Below are 19,700 nucleotides of genomic sequence, written 5' to 3'. Positions count from 1 at the left end.
CCTGGATCCTGTCTCCTCGATATTTCTTGCGGCTGCAGTGTCCCTGTCTTGGATTCTTCAGCGTTCCAGTGTCCATCTCCTGGCAGCTTTTCTGGCTGATCTTCGCCCAGACAGTCTGCCTGTGGTGTTCAGATAAGTTGGGATTTACCCTGTTCTCTTATCTTGCCATTCAGTGATTGATATTGAGTCAGCTTTTGTGTATTGTTACACCAGTCAGTATTCATATTGGGTCAGCCTTTGTGTATTGTTACACCAGTCAGTCTTTATATATCGTGTCAGCCTTTGTGTATTGTTACACCAGTCAGTCTTTATATATTGTGTCAGCCTTTTGTGTATTGTTACACTACTGGTTTCTTTGTTTACTCATAGGGGGGCCTTAGTTTGGGTGTGGCTCTCACACACCTCCTCAGTAGGGCCGGGTGGTCCTCGCCGTCAGGGTCTCAGTTAGGTTTCCCCTTGTGCACCTCTGGCCTTGGCGGCCGCGTTGTCACTCATAAGACCAGGTGGCATCGGGGTTGGAGCCTGACTAACGGGCTCCTTCGGACGCGGCTATTAGTGGTGAAGCCTAGTATTTGCACTCGTCCGCCAATCCCACAAGGTGACAACGGAGTTAGGTGCAGTGAGGACACCCGGGTTCCTAACATTATAACCGGCCCATACTTCACCCCCAGACTCCTGTCTTTCTGCCATGGATCCGGCTCAACAAACTGCGGGCCACGCTCTGGTGGGGCAGATGCATACTCTTACACAAAAACTCCAGGAATTAACCCTTTGTGTTAATTCACAAGAGGAACGGGTTCATGGGGTGTTATCCTCGCCTAGAAACCTCGAACCCAAGTTGAGTCTCCCTGACCGTTTTTCTGGAGACCGGTCTCAGTTTTTTAACTTTAGGGAGTCGTGTAAGTTATACTTTAAACTCCGCCCTGTGTCCTCCGGCTCTGAGACCCAACGGGTGGGGATGGTAATTTCTCTTTTACAAGGGGACCCACAAACCTGGGCTTTTGGGTTACCTGCAGCATCCTTGGCCCTCGCCTCAGTAGATGCCTTCTTTACTGCTATGGGGGTACTGAACGACGACCCAGACCGTGCCGCTTCTGCAGAGTCTAACCTCAGAGCATTACGGCAGCGTCGGGGTAACGCAGAAGCGTATTGTACTCAGTTCAGGAGGTGGGCCATAGATGCTGGTTGGAATGACCCCGCGCTGCGCAGTCAGTTCAGAATTGGCCTTTCTGAAACCCTCAAGGATGCCTTGGTCCACTATCCCACTCCTACCTCCCTTGATGGAATTATGGAACTAGCTATCAAGGTGGACAGGAGGTTTCGGGAACGTCATAGAGAGAGGGAATTTGGAATACTTCCCTCATCTCCTCAGGGAGAGGTTGCGGACTCGGCCGGGGATGAGCCTATGCAGATTGGGGCCACCCGTTTGTCTGCCGCTGAAAAGAATCGTAGGAGGCTCAAGGGTCTTTGTCTGTATTGTGGGGGTCAGGGTCACCGTGCTGTTGTCTGCCCATTAAAGGCGGGAAAAGACAGGGCCTGAGTGAGTCAGGGGGAACTCACCTAGGCCTATCCCGTTTATCTCCCCTAGACTCAATTCTCATACAGGTGTCCGTTTCTTGTGGTAACCGCACCATCGTTATTGCTGCTTTTATTGACTGCGGTGCAGCCGGCAATTTTATTGACGAAGGGTTGGTCTGTTCGCTGGGGCTCGAGCCCATTCCCTTGGCCAATACATTGTCGGTTTGTGGGTTAGATGGTCAGTCACTCTCTTAACAGCAGGATAACTGCATGTTCTCCTTCTCTTCGGCTCTCGGTGGGGGCTCTTCACTCCGAAGAGATTTCTTTTTTGTTGTTTCACTGTCCACTCACGCCACTCGTTCTGGGGTTACCATGGCTGAAGAAACATAACCCCAGCATAGATTGGACCACGGGGGAGATCACACGTTGGGGGTCTTCCTGTTCTGACCATTGTCTTTCTCTTCCTCTCCGTGTGGTCCAGTCTGTCCTTTCTTCTCTACCTTTGCCTTACAGAGACTTTGCCGACGTTTTTTCTAAAAAGGAAGCGGATTCGTTGCCCCCTCACCGCTCCTTTGATTGTACCATAGACTTAATTCCCAATGCTAGATTACCCAAGGGACGTCTATATGCCCTGTCCGGACCTGAATCCCAGGCCATGGATTCATACATTAAGGAGAACCTTGAAAAGGGGTTCATCCGTCCCTCAAAGTCTCCCGTAGGCGCGGGTTTTTTCTTTGTAGAGAAGAAGGATGGTTCATTACGTCCTTGTATAGATTACCGTGCTCTAAACAAGATTTCCATCAAGAATTCCTACCCTTTGCCTCTCATCTCTGTATTATTTGACCAGATTCGGGAGGCAAAAGTCTTCTCTAAAATTGATCTTAGAGGGGCATATAATCTCATTAGGATTAGAAGAGGGGATGAGTGGAAGACAGCCTTTAATACTCACACAGGCCATTACGAGTATCTTGTTATGCGGTTTGGCTTGGCCAATGCTCCTGCAGTCTTCCAAGACTTTATCAACGAGGTCCTGCGGCCTTACCTGGGCCTGTTTGCAGTAGTCTATCTAGATGACATTTTAATTTTTTCCAAGTCCCTTCTTGAACATCGGCAACATGTCCGTATGGTCCTCCAGAAGTTGCGAGAGAATCAACTTTATGCCAAACTCGAAAAATGTGAATTCGAAGTGTCTCAAGTCTCTTTTCTGGGTTATGTCATCTCTCCCAAGGGTTTTTCAATGGATCCAGGTAAGGTCCAGGCCATCATGTCTTGGGCTCGTCCTACCAACCTTAAGGCTATTCAAAGGTTTTTAGGGTTTTCCAATTATTATCGCAAATTCATCCGTTCTTTTTCTGATATTGTCGCCCCCATTATTGAGTTAACCCGCAAGGGAGTAGATCCAGAAAATTGGTCTCCACGAGCCGTAGAATCCGTTGATAGGTTGAAAGAAGCTTTCAGTTCTGTTCCCATTTTGCTTCATCCTGACCCCAGGATTCCCTTTCTTGTTGAAGTCGATGCCTCGGACATAGGGGCCGGAGTGGTCCTTTCTCAAAGAAATGTCCTTGATCAAAAGATTCATCCTTGTGCTTACTTTTCCCGCAAATTTTCCTCAGCTGAAAGAAATTATGATGTCAGGAATCGCAAGTTATTAGCCATTAAGTGGGCTTTTGAGGAGGGGCGTCATTGGCTTGAGGGGGCCAAGCACCTCATCACCGACCACAAGAACTTAGCGTACATTGTCGGCCAAACGTTTAAATCCACGACAAGCCCGGTGGGCACTGTTCTTTACCAGGTTTCATTTTATCATTACTTTCAGACCAGGCCCCAAGAACATCAAAGCAGACGCACTATCTCGCAGTTTCCAGACTTTTCAGAGTGCCGGGTTGGAAGAAGCATCCATTGTTCCGTCTTCCATGATTTTCGCTGGGTTGACCCAGGATCTGGCCTCCCGCGTTCTTGCCTTTCAATCTTCAGCTCCTCAAGAGACTCCACAAGATCGTCTGTTTGTCCCCAAACACTTGCGAGAATTGGTCCTCAAGGACTTCCATTCCAGTAGAGTTTCTGGACACCCTGGCATTACTAAGACCCTTGAACACTTGTCCAGAGCAGTCTGGTGGCCCACCATGAAACTGGATGTTACTCGTTTCATCTCTTGTTGTTCTGTTTGCGCTCGTCATAAATCTTCCAGAATTTCACCTATGGGTACACTTCTCCCTTTGCCCATCCCAGAGATGCCGTGGTCCCATATTTCCATGGATTTCATTGTCGACCTCCCTCCTTCTGCCCACTTTACCACCATTTGGGTTACGGTCGATCGCTTTAGCAAGATGGCACATTTTATACCTTTGCATAAGCTGCCCACGGCCAAAGAATTAACACAATTGTTTATTACCCATATTTTTATACTTCATGGTCTTCCCGTGGATATAGTTTCGGACAGGGGGTCTCAGTTTGTGGCCAGGTTTTGGAGACACTTTTGTTCTTGTTTAGGGATACAGGTCAGTCTCTCCTCGGGTTACTACCCACAGTCCAACGGACAGACCGAAAGGGTCAATCAGGCCTTGGAGCAATATTTACGTTGTTTCGTTTCCAAGTGTCAGAGCAATTGGGCAGAGCTGGTACCATTGGCCGAATTTGCTTATAATAACTCCTTTTATGTGGCTTCCAAAAGCTCGCCCTTCTTGTGTAATTTTGGGTTCCACCCCAAATGCAATTCCTTTATGGTTCCCACAGGTTCCTCTAGATCCTCGTCTTCTACTGTGTCTCTCCTTAGAAAGTCGTGGCAAAAGGTGCATCTTGCTCTCAGACAGGCTTCGGCATGCTCTAAGATCTTTTTTGACAGACACCGGAGGCCATGTTTGTTCAGAGTGGGGCAGAAGGTTTGGTTGTCAACTCGTCACATAAAACTACGGCAGAGATGCCCTAAATTGGGACCCAGGTTCATCGGACCATTTCTGATTACGGAACAGATCAATCCGGTAGCATTCAGATTACGGCTCCCCAGAACTTTACGGATCAATAATGTCTTTCATTGTTCCCTTCTCAAACCAGTCTCAATGACTTCCCAGTCTGGGCCTGCACAGAACCGTAAACCCGTCATCATTCAAGGTCATAAAGAATTTGTCGTGGAACAAATATTAGATTCCAAAATCGTTCGGGGTCAACTCAAATTCTTGGTCCATTGGAAGGGTTTCGGAGAGGAGGAGAGGTCCTGGGTGCCCGAGCGGTTCCTGCACGCACCCAGGCTCAAGGCAGAGTTTTTCAAAACCTTTCCGTCCAAACCCGGGTCGAAGGGTTCGGTGACCCCTCCTCAAGGGGCGGGGGGGGTACTTTTAGAACCTGCATGGGCAACGCTAGCGCGTCCCTGGCAGTCTCTAGGCGGCGCGTCCCAGCAGTAGATTGGCAGCCAGGACGCCGCCACGTCACTGTAAGGCGCTGCACGAGCAACGCTGACACGTCCCCGGCAGCTTCTGGGCGGTACGTCACGGCTGTTGCTAGGCAGCCGGGACACCGCCGCGTCACTAGGCGCACACTTCCGCCGGATAGGGACGTGCTTCCTGCGGCTCAGGCGCAGCCCCTTCCTCCCCTGCCGCAGCGGTTGCCTAGGCGACGGGGGATGCCAGGCGGCCGCGGGTAGGAAGGGGTGCACCGCTCACAGCTGATCTCTCTTTTGGCGCCTTATTTAAACCTTTGGTCCGGGAAACTCAGACGCCGGTTATAGTTCCTGACTCAGCGTCTAGAGTGTTCCCGGTTCCTGGATCCTGTCTCCTCGATATTTCTTGCGGCTGCAGTGTCCCTGTCTTGGATTCTTCAGCGTTCCAGTGTCCATCTCCTGGCAGCTTTTCTGGCTGATCTTCGCCCAGACAGTCTGCCTGTGGTGTTCAGATAAGTTGGGATTTACCCTGTTCTCTTATCTTGCCATTCAGTGATTGATATTGAGTCAGCTTTTGTGTATTGTTACACCAGTCAGTATTCATATTGGGTCAGCCTTTGTGTATTGTTACACCAGTCAGTCTTTATATATCGTGTCAGCCTTTGTGTATTGTTACACCAGTCAGTCTTTATATATTGTGTCAGCCTTTTGTGTATTGTTACACTACTGGTTTCTTTGTTTACTCATAGGGGGGCCTTAGTTTGGGTGTGGCTCTCACACACCTCCTCAGTAGGGCCGGGTGGTCCTCGCCGTCAGGGTCTCAGTTAGGTTTCCCCTTGTGCACCTCTGGCCTTGGCGGCCGCGTTGTCACTCATAAGACCAGGTGGCATCGGGGTTGGAGCCTGACTAACGGGCTCCTTCGGACGCGGCTATTAGTGGTGAAGCCTAGTATTTGCACTCGTCCGCCAATCCCACAAGGTGACAATGGAGTTAGGTGCGGTGAGGACACCCGGGTTCCTAACAGTATCCCACATTTCCTCTGCATTTTTCCCCTCAAAAACCTTTTCCCACACAATTCCTTTTAGGGATTCCCTGAATAATTCGAAGTTAGCTTTTCTGAAGTTTAGTATTTTTGCCGGTCCCTTATGATGTAATTTACTGAAGTTGATTTCCAGTGAAACCATATTGTGGTCACTGTTCCCTAGATGTTCAATTACTTTGGTGTTTGAGACTAAATCTATATTATTAGTTAATAAGTCCAGTAATGCCTTATTGCGAGTTTGAGCTTCTACCGTTTGTGTGATAAACTGGTCTTTGTGTAAGCTTAGGAACCCCCTGCTTCTTTCAGTCTTACATATTTATTTTTCCAATTTATGTCCTGTAAATTAAAATCCCCCATAATTAGTACTTGCCCCTGATCTGATGATTGTTTGATTTGGGTTAAAAGAAGAGATTTTTCCCTTTCGTTTATGTTCGGCGGTCTATAGCATACCCCTATTAGAATTTTGTTATTAGGTTTTTTGTTATTTTCGGTTATCTCTGCCCACACGAGTACCCACACTTTGCCCACAATGAGTACCTGTGCTCATTATTTCCTCACATGATGTTAAGTTATTTTTTACATATAGGCACACACCCCCGCCCCTTCTATTTTCCCTGTCTTTTCTGTAGAGTGTATATCCCTCCATGGCTTAATGCCCAGTTGTGTGATTCATTACTCCATGTTTCCGTAATACCAATAACGTCATAATCGTCCATACTGACCACAGTTTCTAGTTCCCCGATAAGCTTCTTGCATTAGCTAGTAAGCATTTTAGTTTGTTTATTTATATTTTTGTCCCTAACATTGTGTTTAATTTAACCTCTAGACTTATTCGTGTTCCTTACGGACTTCCACGTTCCCACCTCTCCCTCAATAGACTCTCTATAGCCCTCCCCATACTCCACGACTTCCCCTTCCCTAAGATTATCTGTACCTAAGAGCTGAAGTGAGGTAACATAACTTATTACATGACATTCCTGAGGCACCCTGGGAATTACCCTTGATATTACCCTTATTAGTACCCCGAACATTGCCTGTAATACTGTCCCCCCCTTCACCTCCCTTAAATTGATTCTTAACACCAATCCTACTTTTCTCACTACAGGTCCCATAGTATCTAGCTATCCCCACCCCTCATCACCTAGTTTAAAATCTCCTCCAACCCTCTAACCATCCTTCCCCCAGCACCGCAGCCCCCTCCTCATTCAGGTGCAATCTATTACGGCAAAAAAGATGGCGCCTGACGAGAAGTCCACCCAGTGTTCATGAACACAAATCCCTCCTTCCTACACCAGTCCTTTAGCCACACATTTACCTCCCTGATCTCCCTCTGCCACCTGGGCTAGCGTGTGCCACTGGTAATATTTCAGAAAAAATACCCTAGCCTTTAATTTCTTACCTAATTCCCTATACTCTTTCTTGAGGACATCCCACCTACCACTAGCTTTGTCGTTGGTACCGATGTGTACCAAAACCGCCGGGTTGCTCCCAGCCCCTCCCAACAATCTGTCTACTCGGTACGCGATGTGCTGTACGTATGTGCTGCACATACTTTTTGTACTAGATCTCATCTCATTGCATCGCAAAACTTATGCAATGCGATCTAGTACCATGTATGGGCACCTTAAATTCATAAATACCTGTTTGCAATTCCAGTCACACACTAACATTTTGGTAAGATCAGAATTTGGTTTAAGGAAATTTGGGGTGAACCTAGTATCATTGCAGAGTGCACACTGTTTCTACCTAATATAAAAAAAGACTCCGGCAGCAATAGAAGAAAATTAATTTTTTTTATTAACTGAAGAAAAAAAAAACACATTCATAAATGGCTATAATAGAAGCAAATCCAAAGAAACTCTTGCCACTTCATAAACATTTTTTTAATGACATTTAACAAGATGAATCAGACATACTGGGGACTTAATTAAACAATGTAACCTTAAACAAATCTAATATAAGATATTGATATAGCTATTTGCCTGCTTAGCCATTCCAAGTACTTATTAAATGTATTTAATTAGCTCTGAAAGAGCTGTCTTTAGTAAATCTATGCGATTTACAAGCTAAAGAATGAAAAAAAAAAAAGGCAGGCAGTGCAACTAGATTTACAAATGACAACTGTATCAAAGCAGAGTTCAATAGACAAATACCTATTTAATCACAATTAATACTAAAAAATGGACATTGGTAAAGAGTTTTCTTTTACACAACACAAATGAAAACTCTCTTTTCAGAGCACACTAAGTAGAATGACATATAAAAAAACGCATGGTGATGTCATGCTGTCTGCGGTAAATGGTGGTCACTGGGAAGTGGTCTGTGTGTTTTTGTTGATCACTAGGATACTGTCTGTACAATACAATGATTATTAGGATGCTCTTTGCATTATATGATGGCTATTAGGATACTGTGTAGTGAATAGCATTGTAAACACCAGTAGGTCACACATGAAAGTTGTGTGAGGAGCACAAGGGGTTCTTCTGCCACTAGTTGTGTGGTATCGTTAATTCTCCAATATCCTTTAAGGGGAATAGCAAATATCTAAGACAAGCATAAGCTATATACACCAGGACAACACAGTCAAGTATTCTGATTTGGATCATCAAAGAATCAGCAATTCTATATTCTGCAAAATACTGTAACCTCCTCATACCAATGGTGGCACAGCAAATACAGCTGTATGGCCCCTCACACGCTTGGTCACATCACCCCTAAATGATAACAGTGATCCTTCTCATATTTGTCTGTGTGTGGCACTGGTTGCCATGTTTGTCACATGACCCCGTGGGAACACAGCAGAATTGTCAATCATTAGCATAAGCCCAAAGAAACTAAACAAGATAACCTGTACAAACGTTTTTCTTATAGCCTGCCATTTTATCATGTGTTTGTATATGTTAACCACATGTAAAAATGTCACAGTACATTTTTCAAAAAAGGCAACATCTCTTACTCATTGCTTAAAAAAACGTGTACTTGAGGGCTTCAGCTTCCCAGTTTCTGTTAAATGCTGGACAAGGCTTGGAACATGAATTCCTTAAAAAAAAAAAAGAGGAAAAAGTGTTAAGTATTAATTTAAGTATTCATTTTCAATAATTTAAATGATAAAGCCAATACACTTGAGAAAATAAAAAAGTGAAAAGCCATTATGCATTGTACTGTAACAGGTATCACAAATAATTATCTACATGGGATGTAGAATTGAAATAACATAATAAGTGGTAGATATGATCCTCGCGAAATACAGATATCTAATTTAATATCCATTTGAGAAAACCAGATCCCCGAGCACTATGACATGTGCATAAGTGTATATGGTCTAGGTTGTTTTGACCAAGCAGTGGTAATATAGTAGTTGATCAATAACAAATCTGGATCTCAGTTGGGGGTGAATATAGATTGAGGTTGTTTATACATGTTCCAGAAATAACATTCCACATTGAAATACTTATGCGAATTACTTAAGTTTCTCGAAAATTACTCTTTTCCCTCCCAAGTATCTGTATTTCTTCATTCAATAAATTTGCTTACATGTTCTAAACCACATAAAATCAACCCTTTTTTTGTCTATTTCCCATTCAATAATCTCAAAATTGGTAAAATTAGACAATTTTGTAATAGTAGAGCTCTGGTTCCAATCAATTGCAGATTTTTCTGGAAAGAGTCCCAATGAATGAATCCTACCACACAAACTGACCTCAATTAATAAATTAGGCTGTTTAACATGTTGAATTTCAACTTGGGACTTTGGATCGGCAGTGTATGGCAATAAGCAGCAGTTTTGCCAGCTGTTATTAGTATTTTACTATTAAAATGGACACTTCCTGTACATGATTTGCAGATCTTATTTTTGGTTGAAAATGATCTGTAAATCACGGAAAAATATCTGCACTGTATGAGCCCATATTGCTGGATTGGTGAATAATTAAGATATCAGGCAAAAACATGCAGAATTGTTCAATCTCTTTTTTGTAATTGCTTATGTATGGGCCCCAAAACTCCTATACATATGTATAGGTTTGGAATTGCATGCAAGTCTTCCCAGATTTCTTAGTCCGCATATTAATCAAGAATGTAGTATTCATCCCTGATCGAATGTTCTACTTTTTTTATACAATCCAACACATCAGCCAATTAAAAGTAAAATGGAAACTAACTAAATATCCGACTGAACTTTACAAAAAGAATATCCAGGAAACTTTTCGGTCTATAAATGGTGATCTTGAGAGGTGGAAGCACTTGACTATCATACCTTGGCAGGGTCAGTTTAATAAAAATGTCCACCTTTCCAAGATTATTATATATCCTACAAGCCCTACCTATACTACTCAGCAACTCAGACTTAAACCGTATAACCTTTTTAGACACTTTATATGGAAAGGGAAGAAGTCAAGAATAGCTTTAAGAAAGTTGCAGCAGGCAAAATTTAATGGTGGCGTGGGATGCACTAACGTACGAGCATACAACCATGCCAGCCTATTCCGATTCCTGAGAGACTGGCTGAAAAATACAGAAATATATGAAAATACTACTCTTGAAGCAGGTTTCTTGGAAAGGGGTAATCTGATCTCATTTCTTAATGAATTAGAAGCTGAAATTGATATAAAACATAATGAGAACCCTTTGTTGTGGTCGCTATACCGATTATGGCACATCCTCCGCAAGACCTACACACTACACTCACAAAAGTTTATTCCTAACTTTTCTAAACAACAAGGAGTTCCAGCATGGGGAGGCGGGTTTCCCTTTCACATTGTTTGACAGAGAGGGCATAAAAAATGTAGGATCTCTCATTGACCCCGCAAATAATAAACCAATGACGTTTATAGCAGCGAGTCGAGCGTTTCCTATACTCAGGAATTACCCTTTAGCATTTCTTCAAATGCAACACTATGTCAGTGAGGAGGTGGGAAATCTCTCGCCTACAGATCTAGCAAACACCCTGGATGGGGTGTTGAGGGCCCCCCCCGACCACAAAGGCGGCTATATCGATTAACTATAAAATCTTTAACTCACCAATAGACCATTCGATGATAAAAACCGTCTTGATGCAATGGCTGCCTAGCTTTCCAACATTGACTTGTGAGATATTGCTGAAGTCTCTAATTACGTCTTGTAAATGCCTTCCAGCAGCACAATATCTGAGATGTTTTTCAATATCATCCACCGAGCGTACTACTCGCCCAAGCGGCAGTTTTTAGCAGGTATGAAGGATTCTAATGAATGCCTCAAATGTCGCACCCCCCAAGCGGATTTAATACACTGCTTTTGGGCTTGTCCTATGCTCCATGGATTTTGGCAACGAATTAGGACATTTGCAACTGCTCATCTAATAAACTACTTACCGTTTACTATGGAATGGGCAATTTTCGGGATTCTTCCTGATTCCCAAAGAATAACTAAAGGATGTAAAAAGCTAGTCATAGCAATAAGTGCAGCGGCTCGTAAAGCCATCTTACAATCATGGACAATTCCGACTCCACCCACGTTAGACTTGTTCAAAACTAAGTTACAGTACAACATATATTTTTTATGGATTGGCTAGAGACACTCTGCCTGGAGATTTCCGGGACAGAATCAAAAAATGGTACTTCTGTACTTTCACGGCGCCACTAGAAATCGCGGTCATCGCGGGCATTGAATGCACTTAAAAACGGCCGCGACGCGACCGACGCGATGCCCGCGATTTCCCATAGAGATCAATGTTAAATTTCTCAATGGACCCGATTTGACTGTTAAATGCCTCAATTGACACGATTTTTCCATAGGAAACAATGTTAAATGGCCCACAGAGGCCAATTAGCCCCCCTGAAGTGTGAAATGGCCCCCACAATTGTTAACGCCACCCCACGATCAACGCGAACCCGAAGCGTGGCGAGCGCAGCGAGCCCGCGAGGGGCGGCGGTACGCGTCCTACGACCTTTTCATGCCCTACTATCCACTAGGGCGTGGAGTGAGAATAGAATAGTGTGGCGAGCGCAGCGAGCCACCGAGCCCGAAGCGTGGCGAGCGCAGCGAGCCCCGCGAGGGGACGCGGATACCTTCACAGGTAAACGCGTCCCTTCGCGGGCTTCACAGGTATCCTCGTGCGCTCGCCACGCTTCGGGCTCGGTGGCTCGCTGCGCTCGCCACACTATTCTATTCTCACTCCACGCCCTAGTGGATAGTAGGGCATGAAAAGGTCGTAGGACGCGTACCGCCGCCCCTCGCGGGCTCGCTGCGCTCGCCACGCTTCGGGTTCGCGTTGATCGTGGGGTGGCGTTAAAAAATGTGGGGGCCATTTCACACTTTACGGTGACTATTTGGCCTCTGTGGGCCATTTAACATTGTTTCCTATGGAAAAATCGTGACAATTGAGGCATTTAACAGTCAAATCGGGTCCATTGAGAAATTTAACATTGATCTCTATGGGAAATCGCGGGCATCGCGTCGGTCGCGTCGCGGCCGTTTTTAAGTGCATTCAATGCCCGCGATGACCGCGATTTCTGATCTAGTGGCGCCGTGAAAGTAAAGAAGTACCCAAAAAATCTCTTGAGAACACGGAGTAATATGAGACAAGAATGCTCACGGGAGATCCTCCAGTTGCATAGCCTATCATTGTATGATGACTCTACATAAACACATACTGATGTATTCTGATAAGTGTTTACTCACAGAACACCTCCAAATCGTATGTATGGGGATGGAGGGTTAAGGAGGCCCAACAGACTGTTACATATATTTCTATGCTTATATAAAAACACATATTTATATTGTCACTTTATATACTTTTTGTTGACAGTTATGGTCTTTAAGATGTCCTGGATGTTGATGCGAATTTTTGTGTGATTACAAATGTATCAATTATCCAATATGTTCCCCTTTTCTTCTTGCACTGTATATCAAGTGTATGCTGTGAAGTGATACTTAAGAAAATAATATATATATATATATATAAAAAAAAGTAAAATTGTTCACCTCCTAAAGCTGCTCCATACCACCTACTATGCTATTACAAAACAGTGCTACATAAAATTGATTTCTTATAGATCCATAAATAATTTTCAATTGTAAATAAACTGTGCTTATGGTAAAAAGCAGCTCTTATTGAGATAACTAAAATAGAGAAAGTAAAAAAGAGCACTGGAGAAGTGTTTAAAATAACTTTCAAATTGCCTGAACCTGAGAAATTTGTATAAAAAATAAATAAATAAAAAATAAATACACAATAATGGTACACCACTACCTAGTACCTAGTCTTCCCAGTGCTAATACAATGTATTTATTGGTATACAAAAAGTCATTTTGTACAGAGCAGAACATGAATCTTTTATGGAGACTGGGCTTGTGAATTAAACCTTTTCGTGTAGTTTGTCTTATACTGTATACTTATAGAAAATTAATGGAACCATCACCATCTTGGCACAGAATGCTCCTTTAATTTTCATGAATGGCCCCTGTAGATTCAAAAGACATTTTCAATTGTTATATACTATTGCAGAGAAGCATTCATTGTACATTTGTGTGTTTCAGTAATATCTTTTAGTTTTGGCATTATAAAAAAGGTACATATTTTAACTCCCTAATTAGACATCTAATGAACGCAGCTAGAGCGGTCATACCTTGCCACTGGAGGTCCAAGTCACCGCCCCCCCCCCCCCCCATTACACACTGGTTTCGCAGAGTGGATTTGTACATGTCAATGGAGGACCTGACATCCTTTTTGAAGGATTCCTCCCAGACCTTTACTGCCATGTGGTTAAGTTGGCTCTCCTATAAAGAGTCCCCAGATTATTCTCATTACAGTATATCTCGTCAGGCCAGGCAGCTGAAACGTAGTGGTCCCTGGGCACAACCCCCTCCTACCCTATTCCTCTTCCCTTCTTCTCCCCTTTCTTTTTAATTATACTGTCACTGTATTATCCTTTCTTTTCACAAAGAATGTGCATCTTTTTCTCATATGAGAGTTAATTGTATTCGACCAATGATATGATTGATAAATATATTTGAATCATACCCTTATATACAAACACTGCACATAATTCTTGTAAATGTTTTTATTATACTCCTGCTTTTGTCGGAAGTGCATTACATTGTTTTATATCAAGATGTACTGTGACCTATTTCAATAAAAAATTGATTGCATAAAAAAAAAAAGGTACATATTTTATTACTTTACCTATTAAATGCTAAGAAGTATTATATAAGAGCAGTATACATTAATTTTACGAGTAGAAAATCCAATAAAATTGTGTGTTGTCTACAGTAAATGTTGTCGACATTCATTCAGTGATTTATTGGGCAGTATTCAATGAAAAAGTTCTCCGTGCATGGAGAGCGTTTTATTTAGCTCTCCATGCACTCTCCGTGTTCCGGAGGGCTCGCTGCCACTCCTGCTCCCTCTATTCAATGTGGTTAAGACTCGCCGCCACTCGCGGCGAGTCTTAACCCCTGCAGGGAGCAGGGAGCTTTCAGGGAGCCGGAAGCAGCCAGAGAGATTAAAGTCTCCCTGGCTGCTCCAGAGGACTGTGGAGGGGAGGGGGGCTCTCCAGGACCCAGGCTGCACCCCCCTATAGCCAGCGTGGGACCCAGTATTCACTGCACCGTTCGTGCATAGTTACGTTCGGCTGCAGTGAATATATGAATATCTAATGAGCAGCTCGAGCGCTCGGGCCCCCTGCTGGCTGCACTGTGTAAAAAAAAAAAAAAAAAAAATGTAAAAAAATATTTTTTTTTAAATTAAATATATATTCATGTGCTATAAGCACATGAATAAAAATAACATGCCCCTTCACAGGAAAAAAAAACCTGATTTTTTGACACCAAAATTTAAAAAAAAAACCAGCTCTCCATCAAAAGATGGAGAATTGCTACACGGAGAGAGACGGAGAAAATCACTTAAAAAGACGGAGAATATTTCACATTGAATAGGGTTGCTCGCTTTTGGAGAGCAAAATGCTCCATCCAAGGCGAACAAAGCACAAATTCCACAAAACACGGAGAACTTTTCTCATTGAATACTGCCCATTGTCTTGGTCCTTTCAGTGGTACTGTAGCTTGTATGGTTTCCTAGCATTGCACAATAACATGTACACTTGAAATTATCGCATTAAGGCACCATATATCAGTGTCAACAGTAATGCACAATGGTAACGCAATGCTGTTAAAAATACACCACTGAGCTAATTTTAGTGTACTTTATTAGGTTTGCGTCATGCCTTTAGACCTGGAGTTGTATAAGTGTCCATATCCTCATGCAACTCAGTTTCATATTCACGGTCATGAACCTGCTTATTCTGAAAACATGCCATGCACTTTACCTAGTCTGCAGTTTTTCTGAGTTCCCCAGTCCTGCTTCTCACAGACTGCATCACCAATTGCACACCTGTGGAAATCTCAGGCTGCCTCAGAGATCACATCCAGTTGTTAACTCCTCGTGTGCCTGTTAGCTGGACTTATGCAGGTTGTCTAGTATGCTTGGCAAGTATCATACAAGGCTCTCGCCATTCTTGGTACTAAGCATTGCAGTAACACTTTGATCACCTATTCTCCAAACCTGCAAGGAGTCTCGGCAGCAGTCACTGCCTCCAAGTATCAATTAGCTGCAGAGTTCTAGTATCCATTAGATGCGGAGTCCATTTCTCATATTCCAGGCACTATCTTCCAATTAGTGCAAGGCAAGGCATATAAACCTCTGCTCAAGGAATTGGAAATTGCCTTGAGCAATGTCAGTGAGCAAATCCTGATACCAGTATTGTCCTCCATAAGGATCTCCTGTGTTGCTACACTACAAGCTTGATATCCAGTCTGTGCCTGTACCTTCCAGTTGTTACCGGCCCTTCAGTCCTTATCAGCTTCCAGGTTGCTACGACTTCTCAGTCACTTCCAGTTTTCAAGTCTGTTGGTTACCAGCGAATATCAGCTAGCCAGACGCTGTTTAATATTCAGCCACCATCCCGGAGCACAATGAACACCAGCTAACCAGACGCTGTTTGATATTCAGCCACCACTCTGGAGCACAGCAAACACCAGCTAACCAGACGCTGTTTGCCATTCAGTCGCAACCAGGAGTACAGCAAACATCGGTTTACCATACGATGTAAGCAACTCCATATCCAGTTTACAGCCAGTACCCAGGGCTTTTGCCTTCTAGTCTCAGGGTGCTGTGTCCCCCAGTCATCCTGGATTCTGTACCTGTTGCTAAGCTCGGCCTATTTAAGTTTTCTGAAATATTCAGTTCCAGTTATAGCCAGAGAGGCATTCCTAAGTTGTTCCAGTTAATCGCCAAAGAGGGCATCCTTAGCTATTGCGGTACCCCAAATTCTGTTTTTGCCAAGGAGGCATATTTATGTTATTCTGCACCCCTGGATTCAAGATATTAAAGAGACATTCCGGCATCCCCGGATTCCAGTTATATTCTGGCATCCCCGGATTGAGATCTTAAAGAGATATTCAGGCATCCCTGGATTCCATTCATATCTGGACACACGAGTACCTATACCTCGGACTCCTTCAGGTAACCACCCAACACTGGACTACAGTGGTCACTTCTGGGTCCACAAAACCTTGCTCTGTGACATTCACAAAGTAATGCAAAAATAATGCACCAGAATACTGTGAGGATTAATCTGAAACGCAATACAGTGGGGCATATCAACTATGCTTAGGAGAAAGTTAAATTACCAGCTAATGAGCTCCTATCCTGTTACAGGCTGTGTTTGAAAAATGACAGGATCTCTCTCCACTGTATCCCTCTCAAGACTTAATACATCTGCCCCAATATATAATATGACAGTAGACATTGTGGAAGTCGAAATTGTACCTCTACGCCATTAAGGTATTACGACTGCCCTCTGCGTCTTATTAGCTTAAACGTAACTACCAAGGTCGGACGTGAAACATTAATGGTTAATTCTTAAAGATATGTTCCCTTTTGTCTCTTTTGTTTGCGTGAAACTCTCTGAGTAAACCCCAATGTAGTTTTTATTTAACTTGTCACAATTGTCGTCAACAGTCGCAAAGGTCAGTATAGTGAAACAATCACTATATATGATCTTACAGATATTTAGTCTGTGTTGTATGATGAATCAGTGTGCTTAAGAAACTTTGGCTATAATTCCAGCTCACACCAGTTCCCAGTTTTCCCCTTAACCTCAGACAAAGAAACCAGCATGCTCTGACGAGATTCTCATGGACAGGAAGTCGTACCCGTGATGTGGAGGACCAATGAAGAGATGCCTAGTCCCTTTACTGCATCCAATGATATTCCAGTCTGACCCCACACCCCTTTGCCTTAAAGCCTGGCATCTCTGAGACATGTGATATAACTCAGAATCATGGAGGAACCCTATCCAATCGTGGTATCTGCTCCTTTTGACGGTAATTGATATTCCTTATATGAGTTAGTTCTTATGTGTGTTAGCGGTACCTGCATTTATATCTATTGTAGTAATGTCTCTATTCCATGTATAAGCTGTACTGTACTATTGTATAGTATATATATATACATAATAATATACATATATATATATACACACATATACATATATATATAAATTATATATATATATATAAATAATATATATATATATATATATATAAATAATATATATATATATATATATATATGTATATAATGTGTATATATATATATATATATATATATATATATATATATATTTTATTATTTTTATTTTTTTAATGTCCAGGGATCCGCACACTCATCCAGGGATATGTATAAATACGGGGTGCTCCCCTAAGGAAGGAATTTTCCAACAATAGCAACAAGTCCGGTTTTCTAGGCCAGAGAGGGCTCTCACCACCACAGCAGGTAAAATTGCTTTTTAATCAGAAATGTACTCAGGCATGGTCAACGTTTCAAGCCCGTAGGGCCGTTTTCAAGACAGCTACAGGTTTCCAATGTGTCACCACAGCAAGCCAGACAGACTGAGACTACCACAGAGGCCATTTATACCTTAGCCAATTAGGGATCATTGCCCATTATCAACATCATTAATCAGGTGTGCAGGCAGTGATGTAGCATGTTCCCACAGTGCCTGGAGCATGTGTGTGCTACGGCGACCTCCAATCCAAGGGCAGTATTGCCATACGATTATGCCATTCAAAATGAGACAAAAGTCACTTTATGCCACATAGAATTAGACAAAATTCACACAGGAGGAGACAAAATTTACAGGGAATGAATACAAATCACATTATGCTGCACGGAATGAGCCAAAATACACACTGGTTGAGGCAAAATTCACGCCATGTCACACGGAATGAGCCAATATTCAAGCCCTGCCACACAGAATGAGCCAAAATACAGGGAGAGACAGCGGGGGATGTGGGTACAGGTACAGTGGGGGTTGCGGGGACAGTGGCAGAGGGGAATGTGGGTACAGGGACAGTGGGGAGAGTGAAAGGCAGCAGGAAATGCGGGACAGGTACATCGGGGACATGGGGACAGTGACAGAAGGGACAGTGGGCAAAACTACTCACTTTTCAATAATAGAGGGTTGCAGCGGCGGCAGGAGTAGGGAATGCAGGCTTCCCAGAGAAGACCGGGTATACACCCGCAGCATTAAGAAAGCTGGGATAGCAGTACTGGATATTTATTACTGCTAGGACAGCAGTGCAGGACCCTCTGGAGATTATATATATATATATATATATATATATATATATATTTATTTATTTTATATATATATATATATATATATAAATCTCCAATAATGAAGGCACACGACACAGAAATTCAGTTCCAACGAATGTATTAGGCTAGAAGCATCTAGCGCTTTCAAGGGACACAGCCCCCGTCTTCAGGATGGTAGCCTCTTACAATACAACAATGTGGTCACACAACCCCCATGCCCGCCCCACCAACATATAAATAGATAACCTCATTGATTACTCACCTGTCCCGTCGCCCGGTTCCCGCGGCCGCCCGTCTCTGTGCCGGAAGCGCGTCATCGCCTCGCAACCAGGATATCAGAAGCTCTGTCCTGGAACGCAAGCCATGCGTTCCAGGGCTCTACTTCCGCATTCCACCAGATGGAGCACGCAACTCCCCTCCAGAACAGTGCTGCCATCTAGAACACCGATGCTATAGGACAGTGAACAATCTGTGATACAAACAGGGATAGTGATGAGTGATGAACAATACACTGATACAAAAAACATATAAATTCATAAAAGCTTGATTTTAGAGCATAAATGTACAGACCTGCGTCCAGTACATTAACTGCACCTGTAAACAAATTTAGGTTTAACACATCGATCCTAGGGTGAAAACAGGAACCCTGCTACTCTGTCAGAAATTCATAAATTCAATACAGTCACTGAATTAATAATTTGAGCATAACTATGCAACAATAAAGAGAATGGCAGAAAGAACCCATCTCACATCGTAAGACAGCCCTTTAAGCTAAACTATTCCAGTTTATTTTGTCATTGAGACCACCTGGTTTGGTGGTCCCAAGTCTCAAGATCCATTGGGTCTCCCTAATGAGCAGTTTCTTCGCTCTATCCCCACCCCGGGCACATTCCGGGACTTGGTCCAAGATGAAATATTTTAAAGATGACAGTGGATGACCCATGCTTTTAAAATGCCGCGGGACCGGTTGGTCCACATCTTTTCCCCGGAGACTCAAATCAATGGAGGACCTATGTACCCCCATTCTTTCCTTGAACTTACGTGTGGTTTGACCAACATACCATAGGCCACAAGGACAAATGATGGCGTACACAACATAGGAAGAGGAACATGTGAGCACAAATCTTATA

At 43.3% G+C, this 19,700-nt stretch overlaps 1 protein-coding gene across 1 annotated transcript in view; it reads right to left on the bottom strand.

The window, feature by feature from the left end:
• Positions 1 to 7,709: 7,709 nt before the first annotated feature.
• Positions 7,710 to 19,700, bottom strand: part of LOC146080733 (uncharacterized) — a 535,728-nt gene continuing 523,737 nt past the window's right edge. The window contains exon 32 of the mRNA XM_083188326.1: positions 7,710 to 8,972. Within this exon, the coding sequence (XP_083044452.1) occupies positions 8,890 to 8,972 (83 nt within the window). The 3' untranslated portion in view covers positions 7,710 to 8,889. The remainder of the gene's footprint in view (positions 8,973 to 19,700) is intronic.

This window comes from Crinia signifera, chromosome 5 (genome assembly GCF_055691185.1).
Source record: "Crinia signifera chromosome 5, ASM5569118v1, whole genome shotgun sequence".
In the NCBI taxonomy this organism is placed as follows: Eukaryota; Metazoa; Chordata; class Amphibia; order Anura; family Myobatrachidae; genus Crinia; species Crinia signifera.
The sequence above is the reverse complement of the archived record's forward strand: the minus strand, read 5'-3'. Positions and strand labels throughout refer to the sequence as shown.